Here is a 13,982-nt window from a genome sequence, read left to right on the forward strand (position 1 = left end):
GAAAATATATTCGTAACAGTTCTGCACACAGAAGGTGCCTCGAAAGACTTGGATTTGCAGGTTACGTTTTCAAGCGCCCTGGCTTCTCCCCAAAACACTCTTTACCTGGTGGGAAAGTGTGTCCTGATTAGCAACCGAATCAGTGAATTCTAGAAATCCTCAAACTATATCAGCACATTGGAATCCCCTGGGGTGTTTTAAAAACTTCTGATGCCTGGGTCCCCCACTCGGATGCTCAGATTTTATTTCCTCTGAGATGCAGCTTGGAGGCAGTATTTTAAGAATCTCCCAAGGCCATTATGATATGCAGCCACGTTTGGGGACCTCCTGCTCTCAGCTTCCTCCTCCACACACCAGGAAACTGAGGCTGAGTCTGCACCCCTTGGGCCCAGTTTCTTCAGCACATTAGCCCAGGCCGCCTCCTCAGGGAAATTGCAGATCTTTGTCCCCAACAGGGCCCTCGCGCCCTAGGTGTGGCTCATTGGCATGCTAATTCTCCACCGGCCTCACCTTTGGGCAGCTTCACAAGTACCTGTCAGCTGACCACTTCCTCCAGCCGCTTCTCCAAGGCTTCAGAAACTTAATGCGGCCCCCAGACCCTTTCATCCCCTCAGTGCCTTTCATCTGAACCTTTTAAAGGGCCGTGAAAAGTTTCGGCTATCAAAGAGCCCGGGAAGAAGGTGGGAGGCAAGTACCACCTTCCCCATTTCACTGCTGGCAAAGCTGAGGCTTCTGGGAGCAGCTGTGGTGGTGGGGGCAGCGGAGCCCTCCTGATGCTCTTGAGATAAATCAGTTGACAGAAGCCCGCAGAGCCTGCAAGAAACCCCACTGAGAGTCTTCTAGAAAGAGATGCTGACCCAGACAGTTGCTCTTGCTTGGACACCAGGCCTGTCATCTCCTGTGTCTCAGCACCTTACAAGGATGCTGTGCTCCTCACCTTTGCACCCTCGGGAGTTCACACCTGGCCGCCACCGTTGGAGCTGGTCCCTGAGTTCAGCACACACCTGGGACCCTGCCCACTGGTCGCTCACAGGCCAAATGGGATCCGAGATGAATACGCCTGAAAACATACTGGGTTTGCAAAGCCGTGGGTGAGATGTGACTTGCAGCATGGGTGCCGGCCAGGAGCCCGGCCCGGTGGCGGGAGCGGGTGTGGACAGAGCCCAGGGATCCTCACTCAAGTTGCAGCGCCGCCAGGAACGTCCTGAGGATCACGGAGATGCTCTGTGGGCAGTGTGCTGTGGTGCATTCTTGACTGCATATGTGCCGGCCTGGCGTGGGCCAGCCACCTTGAAAAGCCCTCTCGTAAACACGCTCCTTGGCTCCTCAAAGGCATGTTCTGCAGGTGAGAAAAGCAAAGCTCAGAGACAGCTGGCAAGGGACGAAGGAGAAGACAAACTCAGGAGCTTGCACCCTGCCCAGGTTGGGGACCTGACCCAGAGAGGGTGGGAACCGCGTGAGTTTACCCAGTGCACGGGCAATGGAGGCAGCCTGAGCCTCGGGCACTTGTTCCTAAGGAACCGTTCACTGAGCACCTGTGTTACGTACCAGACACCAGGCTGGTGCCGAGCTGGTGCTGGGGCTCAGCTTCTGCCAGTCTCCCAGGGATGGAGACAGTGACACGGGATCCAGGTGGAAAGGCAGGATGTGTACGCAGGACTGCTGGGAGTTCCCTGCCCCCGCCCCCAAGAAGACCCTGGCCTAGTGTTGGGGTCAGGGCTCCATCTGGGTGTCCACACTCACACTGCTATGTGGGACGGAACCCCAGGCCACCTAACTCAGGTCAGAAATGCCTGCAACTGTGTGGAAAGGAGGGAGAGTCCCTCAGATGGGGCTGTACGTGCTGCCAGTCTGGCTCCAGGCTGTGGACCGGCACGGTCCACTCAGGCACGGCTCTGGATGATGCCTGAATAGGTGCCTGCTGCAGGAAAAGCCGTGGCGCTAAACCAGGGAGAGGCTGTTCAGAGGCCGGGAAGGATGCTCCCTGAACAGTCCCGGCTAGCGCCTCTCCATCCTGCGTGGGCAGCCTGGGTCCACCCCTCCAGCCGGCAGACTCAAGGTGCCCCCTGGAGCCCCAAGTACAAGATGCCCCTGGTCCTCCAGCCACGCTCTCCACTCAACCTCACTCCTCTCGGAGGCGCCAGCAGGCTCAGGTTTCTGATCTTCTCTGGACCTCAAGGCTTTCAGAACCTCTCTGGGCCCAGACAAAGGCTGTCGTCCCCAAGGCCCCAGCCCTTCTTGGAGTGAAATAAATGACTTTCTTCTCCTCTCACCACGCCACCCTCGATGCTTTCTGAGCAGGTCTGACTCCAGTAAAGTGGGATCTTCCCAGGACTGGCGCGTCCTGGGCACACCCTGAGTCCTTCCAAACCTAGAACGCATGGCAGATTTCAAGATTTCTTAACAGAATGGCTGCCATACAATAAATAGATACTTTAAAAGCCCGAAAAGGAAAGTGTGAAAGCCCCTCTTCCCACTCAACCACCCCCTCCCCCCACGGGGGGGCATACACACAGATTTTGGGTCACCAGCTGTGCGATTTCTTCCAATGAACCATCAGACACATACTGAGAGCCTGTTACAATACTGTAGTGTGCCATGCTCTTGGTGGGGGGAACGGTTTGGACAAACTATTACATATTCATGCCCACAGAGGAATTATATTCAGGTTATGGAAACAACATGAGTTTCACAGACATGAAATTTATATTTATTATACATATAAAAAGCACATGCCCACACGTGATCATGTGTGCAAACCCACACACAGGTACATGTACACACATAGAAAAGGTTTCACATGAAAAGGTTGATAGCAGCCGCCCTCAGATTTATTTGTGGGTCTTTTCCTTTTGTCTGTGGTTTACGTCTGATTTCTACAGAAACTAGGACTTCCATGAAATGCCCTGGAAACCACAGAATTGTGAGGGGCAGCTGAGGGCGGGTGGGCCGAGAGAGAGAGAGAGAGAGAGAGAGAGAGAGAGAGAGAGCTGTGGTTTGCAGGGGACAGCGGCCCTGAACAGGGTCTGGCAAGGTGGCAGGATGTAGACAGAGTATCAGGAGAAGGGACCAAGTAGCTTTGAGCGGGAGTGGGTAGTGGGTGGTCATGGACCAGTCGGGTTGGAGAGGGGAGGGGTTGCCTAAACGGGGAGTGCAAGTCCCCGCTGGCCAAAGGGCTCTGATTCCAGTGACCTCAAGCCTCCTGGGTCCACTTCCTCCTCCAGTCACCACTCACCCTTAGAGCCACCCGCCGGGACGAAAGGCTCCTTGAAACCAACCTGCAAAGGCCTGCAGCCATTGGTGCCTCACAGGCACCCCCTGCCCCACCCCTCCCGGACCTCCAGGCCGAGATGAGCCCGGTAAGGCCAGTCCTGCAGCAGGCACCATGGAGAACTCGCAACAGCAGGGGCTCAGGCTGCTGGGAACCAAAAGAGGTCAGTCCTCCCTACTCCAGAAAGTTGCTGGGGTGGGCTCCCCAGGTCTGTACCACTGGAAGAGCACCCCTGTGTCCCCCCACCCGCTCTTGCCCAGGGCCCAGAGGTGGGCTCCTTCCGCCACTTGCACCTCAAAGCACCCCCCAACGCCCCCACCCCCGCCACAGGGCTGCCCCAGAGGATGTGCAACTTGCAGTCTCTGCTCCCAGACTTACAGAAGCACTCAACTGACCCTCTGACTGTGGGGGTCTGCCACCTTGGCTGACATGACTTCTAGCCCCTTTATCTCGGGGCAGGGAGAGACTTAAGAGAAAAGACAGTTCTTGGAGATACCCCAGGACTCATCCCAGAGCCCCCAGAAACTTGCACCGGACAGCGGGGAAGAGGACAGGGACCTCTCAGGTGAGGGGTGGTTTGCTGGATTCTGTTCTGGTCCTTCATTTTGGTAAGAATGGTTCCTAGGTGCTGTGTATTTCTACAAGGCAATAAGGACCGCACAACGGGCATCGTCTGACTCCATTGCGCCTTCTGCATTTATCAGCAGAACACCTCTATCAGGGGGAAGTTTTCTTTATCAAACTGTTTACTTCGAGTTACAGTCATACAGAAAAGGCAAGATAAATGCTTGCTTCCTTCTTTGTTCGCCAGAATAAAGGGGTTGTTCCCTAGAACCTTCCAGAGGTGGTGGGTTTTGTTTTTCTTTCTTATTTTAAAAAGAAATATTTAGTTTTTAGAAAGGGAAAGTGGGGAGGAAGAGGGAGAGAGAAACATCAATGTGTGGTTGCCTCTCATACGCCCTCTACAGGGGACCTGGCCTGCAACCCAGTCACATGCCCTGACAGAGAATTGAACCAGAGACCCTTTGGTTCACAGTCCGGCACTCAATCCACTGAGCTATGCCAGCCAGGGCTGCTTTTCAATGATGACTGTGACCTGGTGGGTTTTAACGTGTCTGATGTGTTTCAGTCTATTGCTTTCAGGATTCTTACTGGTCCTCAGACTGCCCTGTTTGAGAGCGCCGCCTCCGTCACATCTAATAGTTCTGTCGTTTTCAGACATGACCAAGTATTCCAGGCTTCCCAGGTGCTCGGGTGGGATGAGGTGTCCCAGCCCAGACATGGTGCCTGGTGCAGAGCTGGCACTCTGTCTGTCCGGATGGCTGCTGGAAGTTCAGATCACTATGGAAGCTAAGTGCCCAGTTGCCTGAGAGACGGATGATTTATTTTAACCTCCAGGTTGGTGTGCGCCAAAATGGATCAGAATCTACTGGAGAGCGCTCTGTTATATCCTGTGGCCTCCAAGAGTCTGCGTTACCTCGGGCCAGTTCAGGGTGGTGTTAGACGTGCCCAGATGCCTCTCAGTCGGGTGGGCTTCGAATCTCCAGCACAAGGCCATCTCGAAAATGCCCACCCAGTCCATGCTGGTGGGAACACAGAGGCCAGAACTGACCTTAGGTTATTCTGGGTATCAGCTGACACTCTCATAAATTATTTGGGGGCAGAAAAAAGAGGTATTGGCAGATGCTGTGTTCTCCTGACGCCTCTCTCTTTGCTTTTCCTTGTCCAGTGAGGCCTCGTGGAAGATATGTGAGAGACACTCATTCAATATAACATCACACCCCCCCACCCCCGAGAAAGTCAGAGAGCTCCTGAACAAAGTTAGCTTCCCCATGTGGTTAGAAGAGAACAAAGCGATCAAATGACGTGGGGTTTACGTCAAATGACCACGTTAAAGGAACTTTCTGTAGTGTCACAAGCCCGTCACCAGCCAACGCGAAAGGTCTCTTTTGAACACGAACTACTTGTGAATGCTGCAGTGATATTGTATGGGGCACACGGATCTGGTTACGACTGTCTGGCTTGAAAACAGATGCAGAGTTCTGTTTAAACCATACATACAAGTGAGAGTCTAGCATTCAAACCCAGTGTGTGATTTTATGTCAGCTAAATACCTCTTTGTATCTATGTATAAAAAACTATCAGAAAAGAGTGATTTGCCAGATGATGGTATAAAGGCTCACAGGGGTGGCGGGAGTCCTTCCCTACTTGGAAGCTTTGGGTAGAAAAAACTGGAAGAAAAGGAGTCACAAGAAACGCAGCCTGTTGGGTTCAAGATCGATTTTGCGTTTGTTATTTGAATGTATATGGGGTCTCACTAACAAACAAAAGCTTCTTAACACGCGTCACTTTCCGGGCACATCAATGCCTTTTGCGGGGTGGGGGGGTGGGGGGGGTAAGGGAGGGTGTTGTCTCCCAATCTCCTGCAACCACAAGTTCTGAAATAAACTCCGGGGTCTGCAGGAGAGGCCTGGGCAGGAGAGGAGATGAAATCAAAGCGAGGCCGGGATCAAAGGGGCAAACAGCCCGGGGATCTCAGGGTGAAAGAAGCAGAGCCACCGACTCCCCTGGGCTGGCCCTGCTTCTCTAACAAACAGCCAGGGCCCCGCGCCAGGACTCAAGGCAGCGCGGGACTAACTCAAACAACAAAGAGATCTGGGGAAGAGAGTACTTAGCACTTAGAGAGGAGAGGCAGGCCCCCCCCCCCCCCCCCCCCCCCCCGAGAGATTTGGGGGAGCGAGAACCGTGGTGGGAAACGTCGGGGGAAATGCTGAGGAGACAGAAGGGGACAGAGAAGACAGTCAGTCGCCCCGAAGGGCTCCACCCTCCCCAGCCTGGGGTGCTCCAGACAATGTGCTTTTTTCTTTTTAAAGCTTACTGCTTTTCTACTGCATCTTTATTTATAGTTACTGGCCTTACCCCACTTTCCAGAAAGAATCGTTGAGCCTGTCCTCCATGTTACCCTGCCCCCCCCCTTGTGATATTTCAAGTGACAGACCAAATATAACTAATGGCCAAAGCAAATCAAGCCAGTGAGCCCAGGTGTTGGCAAGAGGACTCCTGCCCCCGACCTCAGCGACAGGGTCTTCAGCTAGTCCCAAACTTCACTTGGCTGTTCGGAAACTGGTACACCAGCTTACTTTGATAGAAAAAAAAAACCCAAAGCCCAAAACTACTTATAGAAATATAGTCACAGATTATCTATTTGGGCAAAGTATATTGCAATAATTGCTTTTTAAGAGATTGCCCAAAATTGGGCTCTTTCCATTTTCCAATTTGGGATACGGGTATAGCAGGATTAACAAATTATTCTTTTGTACACTTTGTACATTTGCAGCAGGGTAACTGAGCGAGGGATCTAGAAATTGCATTTAGTGCAAACCATTTACAATTTTATAGGTGTCCGTCAGGCCGAGGAGAAGTGGAAAGGTAACTTGGATTCTGAGTGAGTGTACACGTCAGGGCTTCTGTAGAGACCAGCAACGGCCCCCATCTTGCTAACCCTCATCAGTGAAAACCCCAAGAGCACTGGAAAGAATATTCCTGGGGTGAAGTAATCTCTCTTTCCAGAGCTATGACATTGCACCCTCTGCTTCCGTTTTTTTAAAAAAATCCAGATCTCACCAATTTTCCCACTAATGTCCTTCTTTGTTTCCGAAGCATCCAACCCAGAAAACCACATGGCCTTCAGTCATCAAAACACCAGGTTTTCAAAATAGACTTATAACGCTAATACATGCACATGATTTAATAAAATAATAAAGCGGCAGCAAAGGGAATAAAGTAAAGAGTTCCTCTCCAGCCCTTCATTCCCAATTCCAACTCTGGGTTTCCACTATAGGTTATTTTTGGGTACATGCGAGCATACACAATTAAAACTTCATTTTAAGCAAAAGGAGGAGAGAAGAGGAAAGACCAAAACCTTATTTCAGTATAGATTATACTACCACACGAGCTCTCAGGAAAAGTCATAAAAACTTAATGCTTGTTTAGTGCATTTGGATAATTATTGAGCCACAAACTGAATGCTGGAATTTCTTACCACCAGTTTAAAAGACAGAGAAAGGCTGTGCTTGTCCAGTTTCCACGTGTGGTCAGCCGCTCCATTCGTCTCTGCAGGTCCATTTCCCTGGCCTCCTGCAAGGCAGACCCGCTGGATCGGGGCCTCATCAGTGAGCCCAAGCAGCGGAGGAGTGAGGCTTGGCCAGAGGCCTCGGGAATCTCCACACAGGCCCTTGGCAGAGCTTCTGGGTGGCTGGACTGTCTCTGCTGTCAAATCTCAGCCAGCAGCCGGCAAACGCTGGTTTCCTCCTGGGGTTGGCTTCCTGGTCCTCCACACGACAGCAGTGGAACTCAGGTCTGCGGAGTTCTGGCCCCATCACCGCTGCCTGCTCCTGGGAACCTGAGGAGCCCCATGTTCTCCTTAGGAGACAACACCGCCCACGCCCGCCCCTGGGGTGGGGAGGACAAGGGGCTTTGCCTTCTTCCTGAGGTGGCAGGGGACTCAGCAGTGAGCTTGGAGCCGTGTCTGGAGGCCAGCCTGGCACAGTGGCTTTGGAGTCAGTGGGCCCGTCTAGATGGTGAACTCTTTCCTGATCTGTAAAGATGGGACAGAAATACCTAATTTGTAGAAACATACTTAAAGCATAGTCTAACTCAGGGATGCTTCAGAAATGGCTTTTGAGGTAATGAAAGAATGAAAGTGCACAGAAAAATAGAGGGTCTTTTCCCCCTGACCCCATATCCTTCTGCCTGAAAAATCCCCAAAGAGCAGGCAAAAGAACAAGGGAGGGAAGAGAGAGGGAGGGAGGAAGAGAAGAGGGATGGAAGCTTGGGGCAGATGGAGGGGCAGGCAGGGAGTGTTACCAGGCTGCCTCTTAGAGCCTCAGGGGCTGTGCAGGGGTCTGGGACAGGCCTGGACAGCCCCTGACACCCCCGCCCCCCCCCCAGCAGCACCCAGAATCCCTCCTGCTTTGACGACTGGAACGCCCACCCCAGGTGAAAGCACCCAAGCTCTTCCTGCGGTTGTCCTGCGGCATTCTGGGACGGAGGGCGCCAGGACAGGGGCCCTGAAAGGTCCCGGTGAAATCAGGGCTCAGGTTCTGGGAGCAAGAAGGCCTGGTCTTCTGAGTCCCTCTCCTGAGGCCTCGTCCCGGTCTGTGTGCTTCTCCTTCTAGCAAGTGAATCCTGGGAGGGCTCTTTCCACAAGGTCGGTGCAGGGGCAGCATAGAGCCTGGTGCACAGTGGTGGATGTGCCGGGCAGTCACCCCACAGACTTCTCTCACCCCACAGTGAGAGAAGTGGGCTCCTGCTCCCTAAGATGAAACAGGGGGAGGGGGACCCTTAAACAAGGGCAAAAGGGTGGAGGCTAAAGGGAGTGGAAACTTCTGGAGCCCCTTCCCATCTCCTCCCTTCCAGCGGACATGTCCTGAGCATCCAGGACGTCTCCAGAAAGGCCAAATCACACGTCTGGGAAATGTCACCCCACTTTTAGCCCTGCGTGCCTGAAACTCCTATGCCCGCACTGACGTTCCAGGCAAAGGGGTTGCCCCCAAAAGGGTTGCCCCCGTTCCCCCCCACCTAGGTTTTCCGGGGTGAGTGTACTGCCTCCCTTTGAGGTCCCTTTATCTGCATCCCCTCCTTCCGAGTCAGGATGTGTTAGGGAGGCTTGAGGAGGTCAGGGGCGGGCTGTTTGACCAACCTGGCCCAGGGTCTAGCACGTAGCAGGGGGGGTAAATAAATACCTTTGAAGAGGACAGGCGGGACAGCGGGCAAGGCTCACCACCAAGCCCTGAGACAGATAGGCTGGCCGAAGGCCCCCGCGCCAAGTGGGTGACTTGACCCCTGGGGGAGGGGGTCGCTCTGCCCCACTGGCCTAGGCGGTCAGACTCCCCGGCTGCCCCCCACCCCCCACCCCAGAGCACAAGCGTTCTGGGGATGTTGATTGCGGCCGAGGGGCTGGCAGGCGGATGGACGGGGGAGGGTCCCGGAGGGGGCTCCGGGCCCAAGTTCGCGCCTCCCTCCCCGCATCCCACGGGCAGCGGAAGCGATTATTCCCACCGGTGTCTGGCGGGGCCAGGGGCGGGCTCACACCCCGAGAGCCACGGGCCTCCCTGCGTCCACCCCTTTGATCGCCCGCCACCCTGGTCCCCTCCCTGGGCCCTGGGGTCCGTATAACCGTAGTCTGTGCCCTGCTCCGTGGCACATGAAGGTCGGGCAGCGATGGCCGCGGCAGGGTCCCGCCAGTTCCAGCTCGGGGACAGCGCCGCCTTCCCGGCGTACCGGCCAGTTCACGCCGGCGGGACGCTCCTGCCGCCCCCGAGCCCCGCCACCGCCCTGCTGCACCCCGCGAACCCCTCGGGCCCCAGCCCGGATCGCGGCGCCCCGGCCGCCTTTGCCGGCTTCCTGGGGAGGGGCCCCGGCCCCGCCACACTGCCCCCCACCGGCCTGGACCCACCTGCGCCCCCCAAAGGCGCGGCCGCCCCGTCGGCCTCTCAGCGCCGCAAGCGCACGTCGTTCAGCCCTGAGCAGCTGCAGCTGCTGGAGCTGGTTTTCCGCCGGACCATGTACCCCGACATCCACCTGCGCGAGCGCCTGGCCGCGCTCACGCTGCTCCCCGAGTCCAGGATCCAGGTGAGCGGCGCGCCCTGGGTGGAGTCCCTGGGGTCGGTGCCCGCGCGGGTACCTGAGCCGCGGTGACCCCGACTCCGAAGCAGGGGTGAGGTCAGTCCCCACCGCACAGGGAGTTCGCGAAGCTTTGGCGAAGTGTGACTTGGTGGGGGGGGGGGCCCTGGAGGACCTCTGTTATTGTTAGGTATGATCAGGGCCCCTCCCAGGGGGCTGGCTGGCCGGCCCCTGGAGATGGTCAGGAAATAGATCCTCAGCCGGAAGGTGATAGGAAGTATTTTCCCACTTCTTCCTGGAAAAGGGGGCAGATGGGGCCCGGCTGGGCGTTCCCTCCGGCAGGGGAATGGCAGCGGAGCGAGGGCAGGTCGGGCGCACCAAGTCACCCCTGGGCCGCAGGCCGCAGTCTTGGCAGGTGTTGGGTCTTGGAGTCTGGTTCAAAGGATGTAGCATCTTGGGATAGAGCTGGAAGTAGACGGGTTTGTCAGAATCTGCAAAAATCGAGTGCCAGGTGCGGTTGTGGCTTAATCGAGACCAGAATCCTGGAGTCTGGTGGTCATGAGAAGCGGGCCTGCCGCAGCCCCTTCACCTGAGTCCAAGAGCAGTTTAGAGCAGGGGCGCTCACTTTAACATGGGGAGAAGGTGCACTTGTGGCTCCGCACCCCGGTGGGATATCTGTCAATAGCTGGCACAGAGGCTTCTTCCAAAGCGGGACACCTTCAGGATTTGCTGGGAAACAGTGAGCAGAAAGCGAAGTCCATTGAGCAGAATACCTCCTCCATTAATTTGACAGGGGAGTACTTGTAACTTTAAAACACTGATTTTCTGCATTGTTTTAAGATCTATCGTCTTTAAGCGTAATAGTATCGTTTCCCCCCAGTGGAAGTGCTTTTATTTCTGCGCCCCAATTTCTGGAGCCAGGAGCTGGGGCATATCAACCTGCTGCTTCTGATCCCAAGTCCGACCAAACGCTGCTCTTCTGTCCCCTCCGGCAGGTGTGGTTCCAGAACAGGCGCGCCAAGTCCCGGCGCCAGAGCGGGAAACCTTTCCAGCCTGCAGCCCGGCCGGAGCGCCTCCTCCCCCACGCTGCCCACGGAACTGACGCGCGGCGTTTGCGGCCCCAGCTGCCTCCTGAGGTGGATGTGAACTGCCCACCGGATTCCAACAGGGTCGGAGGGGGTGGCTCAGACCTTAGCTCCCAAGGTCAGCACTGTGAAACCTATTCGCTCCCGGAGGACACTGGTTCGAAGCTGGACTCCTGGGAGGAACACATCTTCTCTGCCTTTGCTCACTCCTGAGGACTCTGCAACTCAGGATAAGCTCAGAGGAGCCACGAGGGACTGGCAACCAGGGAGACGCGTCAGAAGGCTGTCCTTTCTGGCTTCCGTGTTAAGGACACCCCATGGGAACCTTGGTGATGGTTTTGGCGGTCATCTGTCACCTGGGGCGGTTCCTCCCCTTGGCCTCCAGCCTTGGCCCAGGCTCATTTGCTTCTTCCCCTGTAGCACTGCCCCCCCCCCACCCCCGCCGGAAGTTCTGGCTTCGTTTTCACCGGCACATCTCCACACCTGTACGCTCATTCTGTCTCTATCCCTGTTTCTTCTGGCCAGTGCTGTTCTCATTTTTGAACTGTTTTTTTTAAAAAAAAAAAAACAACTCATTATCTTCTTAACAAGAATGCCTGAGCCTGACTCAGTTTCCCCTTGGGCTCAAGAGCTGCCCTCTTCTCACGTCTCCTGAAACGTTAATAACCTTGAACTGTAATCCAGGGGTGTCCAACCTTTGGGCATCTCTGCTCCACACTGGAAGAATTGTCTTGGGCCGCACATTAAATGCGTTGTGACAAGTAATCACACACACACAAATCTCATCATGTTTTAGATAAATTAATGGTTTTGCGTTGGGTTGCATTCACAGCCACCTTGGGCTGCGTGTGGCCCACCGGCCACAGGTTGGACAGCCCTGCAGTTGAATCCACCCCCATCAACTGCCAGCCTAGGGCCGGGATTTTACTACTTTCCAGTTTGGTCTGTCATCTCTGCACGCAGCTGTAGCTTCAGTGATTCTGTGTCCAGATTATCTCAAGAGCTCCCTCCATCTAGGTTATCAGCTTCCAAAAAATTACTCTCTTAGGTCAGATAGGAAAATTGCAACATAGGAGTAAATTTTTGTACTGCTGAATTAAAATACAAGTTTTGGGTGTGGTTTTTTAAATTGTTAAGACAAGTTTGAAATACTTTAGACTTTAACAAATGATTGATTTTAAAAACTCGACATAGTTTTTTAGAAAGTAAAGCTAAAGGTTAGAAAAAAAGCAAAGCCATGCAAAAGGGATAATAAAGACTCAAATACCCTCAGGACAAAATTAAAATAACTGTAAAAAAAAGTTCATTGACTTCTTTAAGTCACATATCGAAAAGATTTTAATAAAGCCCTATGTGTAAAAGTAAGAAAAGTTACTGTCTTTGGGAATCTGTAGTAGTCTCCAACTGCTACCAGCTTGTAACAGCCTTCGGTGACCCCTCAGTCACATGACAACTGTGACCCACAGAGCAGATATGCAGACCCTCTAAAGGTGACCCATCCGTGAGTTATGCCTCTGTCTGAAAGACACTCCTTGCAGTTTCTGGAACCAAACTAATACCTCCTTCAAAACGCCCTTCTCTCTGAAGTCAAACATCCGCTGGTTCTAGTTTTGTACCCGTTACTTCAATGGTCCTTAGCACTTGTTACTGTGCTCCTATGTAACTTTACTGAATTAGTCAATGTTTGCCACAAATGTTTCATTGTAATTCCACTTAAATAACTTCTGTTCTTTAGGCAGTTTTTTGGTCTGGAGTTGTTCAGTATAATATACTATGGGGCCATGAAAAAAATTTCCAAAAGAAAAACATCTCTTGTACCAGCAGGCCACTGTGCTGAGAAATTGAACTTGGTTAAAAATACATCTTTGGCGTGATCAAAATCCAGTCTCATGAGTCTTGCTTTCAGGAGATCTCTCTATCCCAATTTATACATTAAGAACATATGTAAATTACTGTTTCTAAGTTAGCCTGAGATAAAATTACTGTTTTGCTATTTTGAGGGGCTTCAAACTGCTGAAGGCCAAAGGGAACTGTAATGGGAGGTAACCAGAGAAGAGGTCTCTTTGTAAGCTGCGCTTTGGAGCAGGTTAACAAAAGCTGTGGCTGGGGTCGGCGCTCGCGTTTGGTGGTTACCAGGAAAGCCTGAGTCCTGCTGAATGTCCTAGAGATCACACACTCCAGTTGCCCTGGTATTCATAGAGGTGGTATTCAAATGGCTTGCACTTCCCAGAGCAGCAAATCCACTGTTAAAAGCAATGAGAAGAAATCCAGGAAGCTCAGAGAGTCCCAAAGAAGTTGGACCCAAGAAGGAACACACCAAGGCACATCATCATTACATTAGCCAAGATTAAAATGAAGGAGAGAATCCTAGAAGCAGCAAGAGCTAAGGGGACAGTCACCTACAAAGGAGTTCCCATCAGACTGTCAGCTGATTTCTCAAAAGAGACCTTACAGGCAAGAAGGGGCTGGAAAGAAGTATTCCAAGTCATGAAATCCAAAGACCTACAACCAAGATTGCTCTACCCAGTAAAGTTTTCATTTAGAATGGAAGGACAGATAAAGTGCTTCTCAGATAAGACCAAATTCAAGGAGTTCATCATCACCAAGCCCTTATTATATGAAATGTTAAAGGGACTTACCTAAGAAAAAGAAGATAAAAAAGATGAATAGTGAAAGGACAGCAAACTCACAGTTATTAAGAATCACACCTAAAACAAAAGCAAACTAAGAGTACAGCTAGATCAGGAGCAGAACCATAGAAATGAAGATCTCAAGGAGGGTTAGCAACAGGGGAGTGGGAGGAGGGGAAGGGGGGAGAAGGTACAGAAAATAAGTAGCATAGACAGTAGATAGAAAATAGATAGGGGGGAGGGTAAGAATAGCAGGGGGAAATACAGAATCTAAAGAATTTGAGACACGTGTTCATGAACTAAAGGGGGAAATGGTGGGGGAGGGGTATGCAGGGTGGAGGGGAATGGAGGGGGGGAATAGAGCAAATGTAA

At 52.9% G+C, this 13,982-nt stretch overlaps 1 protein-coding gene and 1 long non-coding RNA gene across 3 annotated transcripts; one reads left to right on the plus strand and one right to left on the minus strand.

The window, feature by feature from the left end:
• Window positions 1-894: 894 nt before the first annotated feature.
• On the minus strand, window positions 895-8,129 carry LOC128626573 (uncharacterized). Of its 2 annotated transcripts, none has more exons than XR_008390529.1 (3): window positions 7,314-8,129; window positions 1,178-1,339; window positions 895-1,060 (listed from the first exon to the last, which is right to left on the minus strand). It is a non-coding gene; the product is annotated as an uncharacterized LOC128626573 (long non-coding RNA). The 2 variants fall into 2 exon arrangements; XR_008390528.1 differs by having other exon boundaries at window positions 895-1,071.
• Window positions 8,130-9,397: 1,268 nt separating this feature from the next.
• Window positions 9,398-11,193, plus strand: MIXL1 (Mix paired-like homeobox). The gene is made up of 2 exons (XM_037138809.2): window positions 9,398-9,904; window positions 10,891-11,193. Exons 1-2 carry the CDS (start codon window positions 9,494-9,496, stop codon window positions 11,191-11,193), a joined length of 714 nt encoding a protein of 237 aa, XP_036994704.1. The 5' UTR covers window positions 9,398-9,493.
• The last annotated feature ends 2,789 nt before the right edge of the window (window positions 11,194-13,982 follow it).

The sequence above is a fragment of the Artibeus jamaicensis genome, unplaced genomic scaffold (assembly GCF_021234435.1).
Source record: "Artibeus jamaicensis isolate MK-2021 breed Jamaican fruit bat unplaced genomic scaffold, CSHL_Jam_final scaffold_754, whole genome shotgun sequence".
Classification (NCBI taxonomy): Eukaryota; Metazoa; Chordata; class Mammalia; order Chiroptera; family Phyllostomidae; genus Artibeus; species Artibeus jamaicensis.

Excerpts from the sequence above, each read along its gene's own strand:
- MIXL1 (XM_037138809.2), top strand. The coding sequence starts at position 9,494 with ATGGCCGCGGCAGGGTCCCGCCAGTTCCAGCTCGGGGACAGCGCCGCC. Across the intron at positions 9,905-10,890 it reads TCCCCGAGTCCAGGATCCAG|GTGTGGTTCCAGAACAGGCG; the intron begins GTGAGCGGCGCG and ends CCCCTCCGGCAG.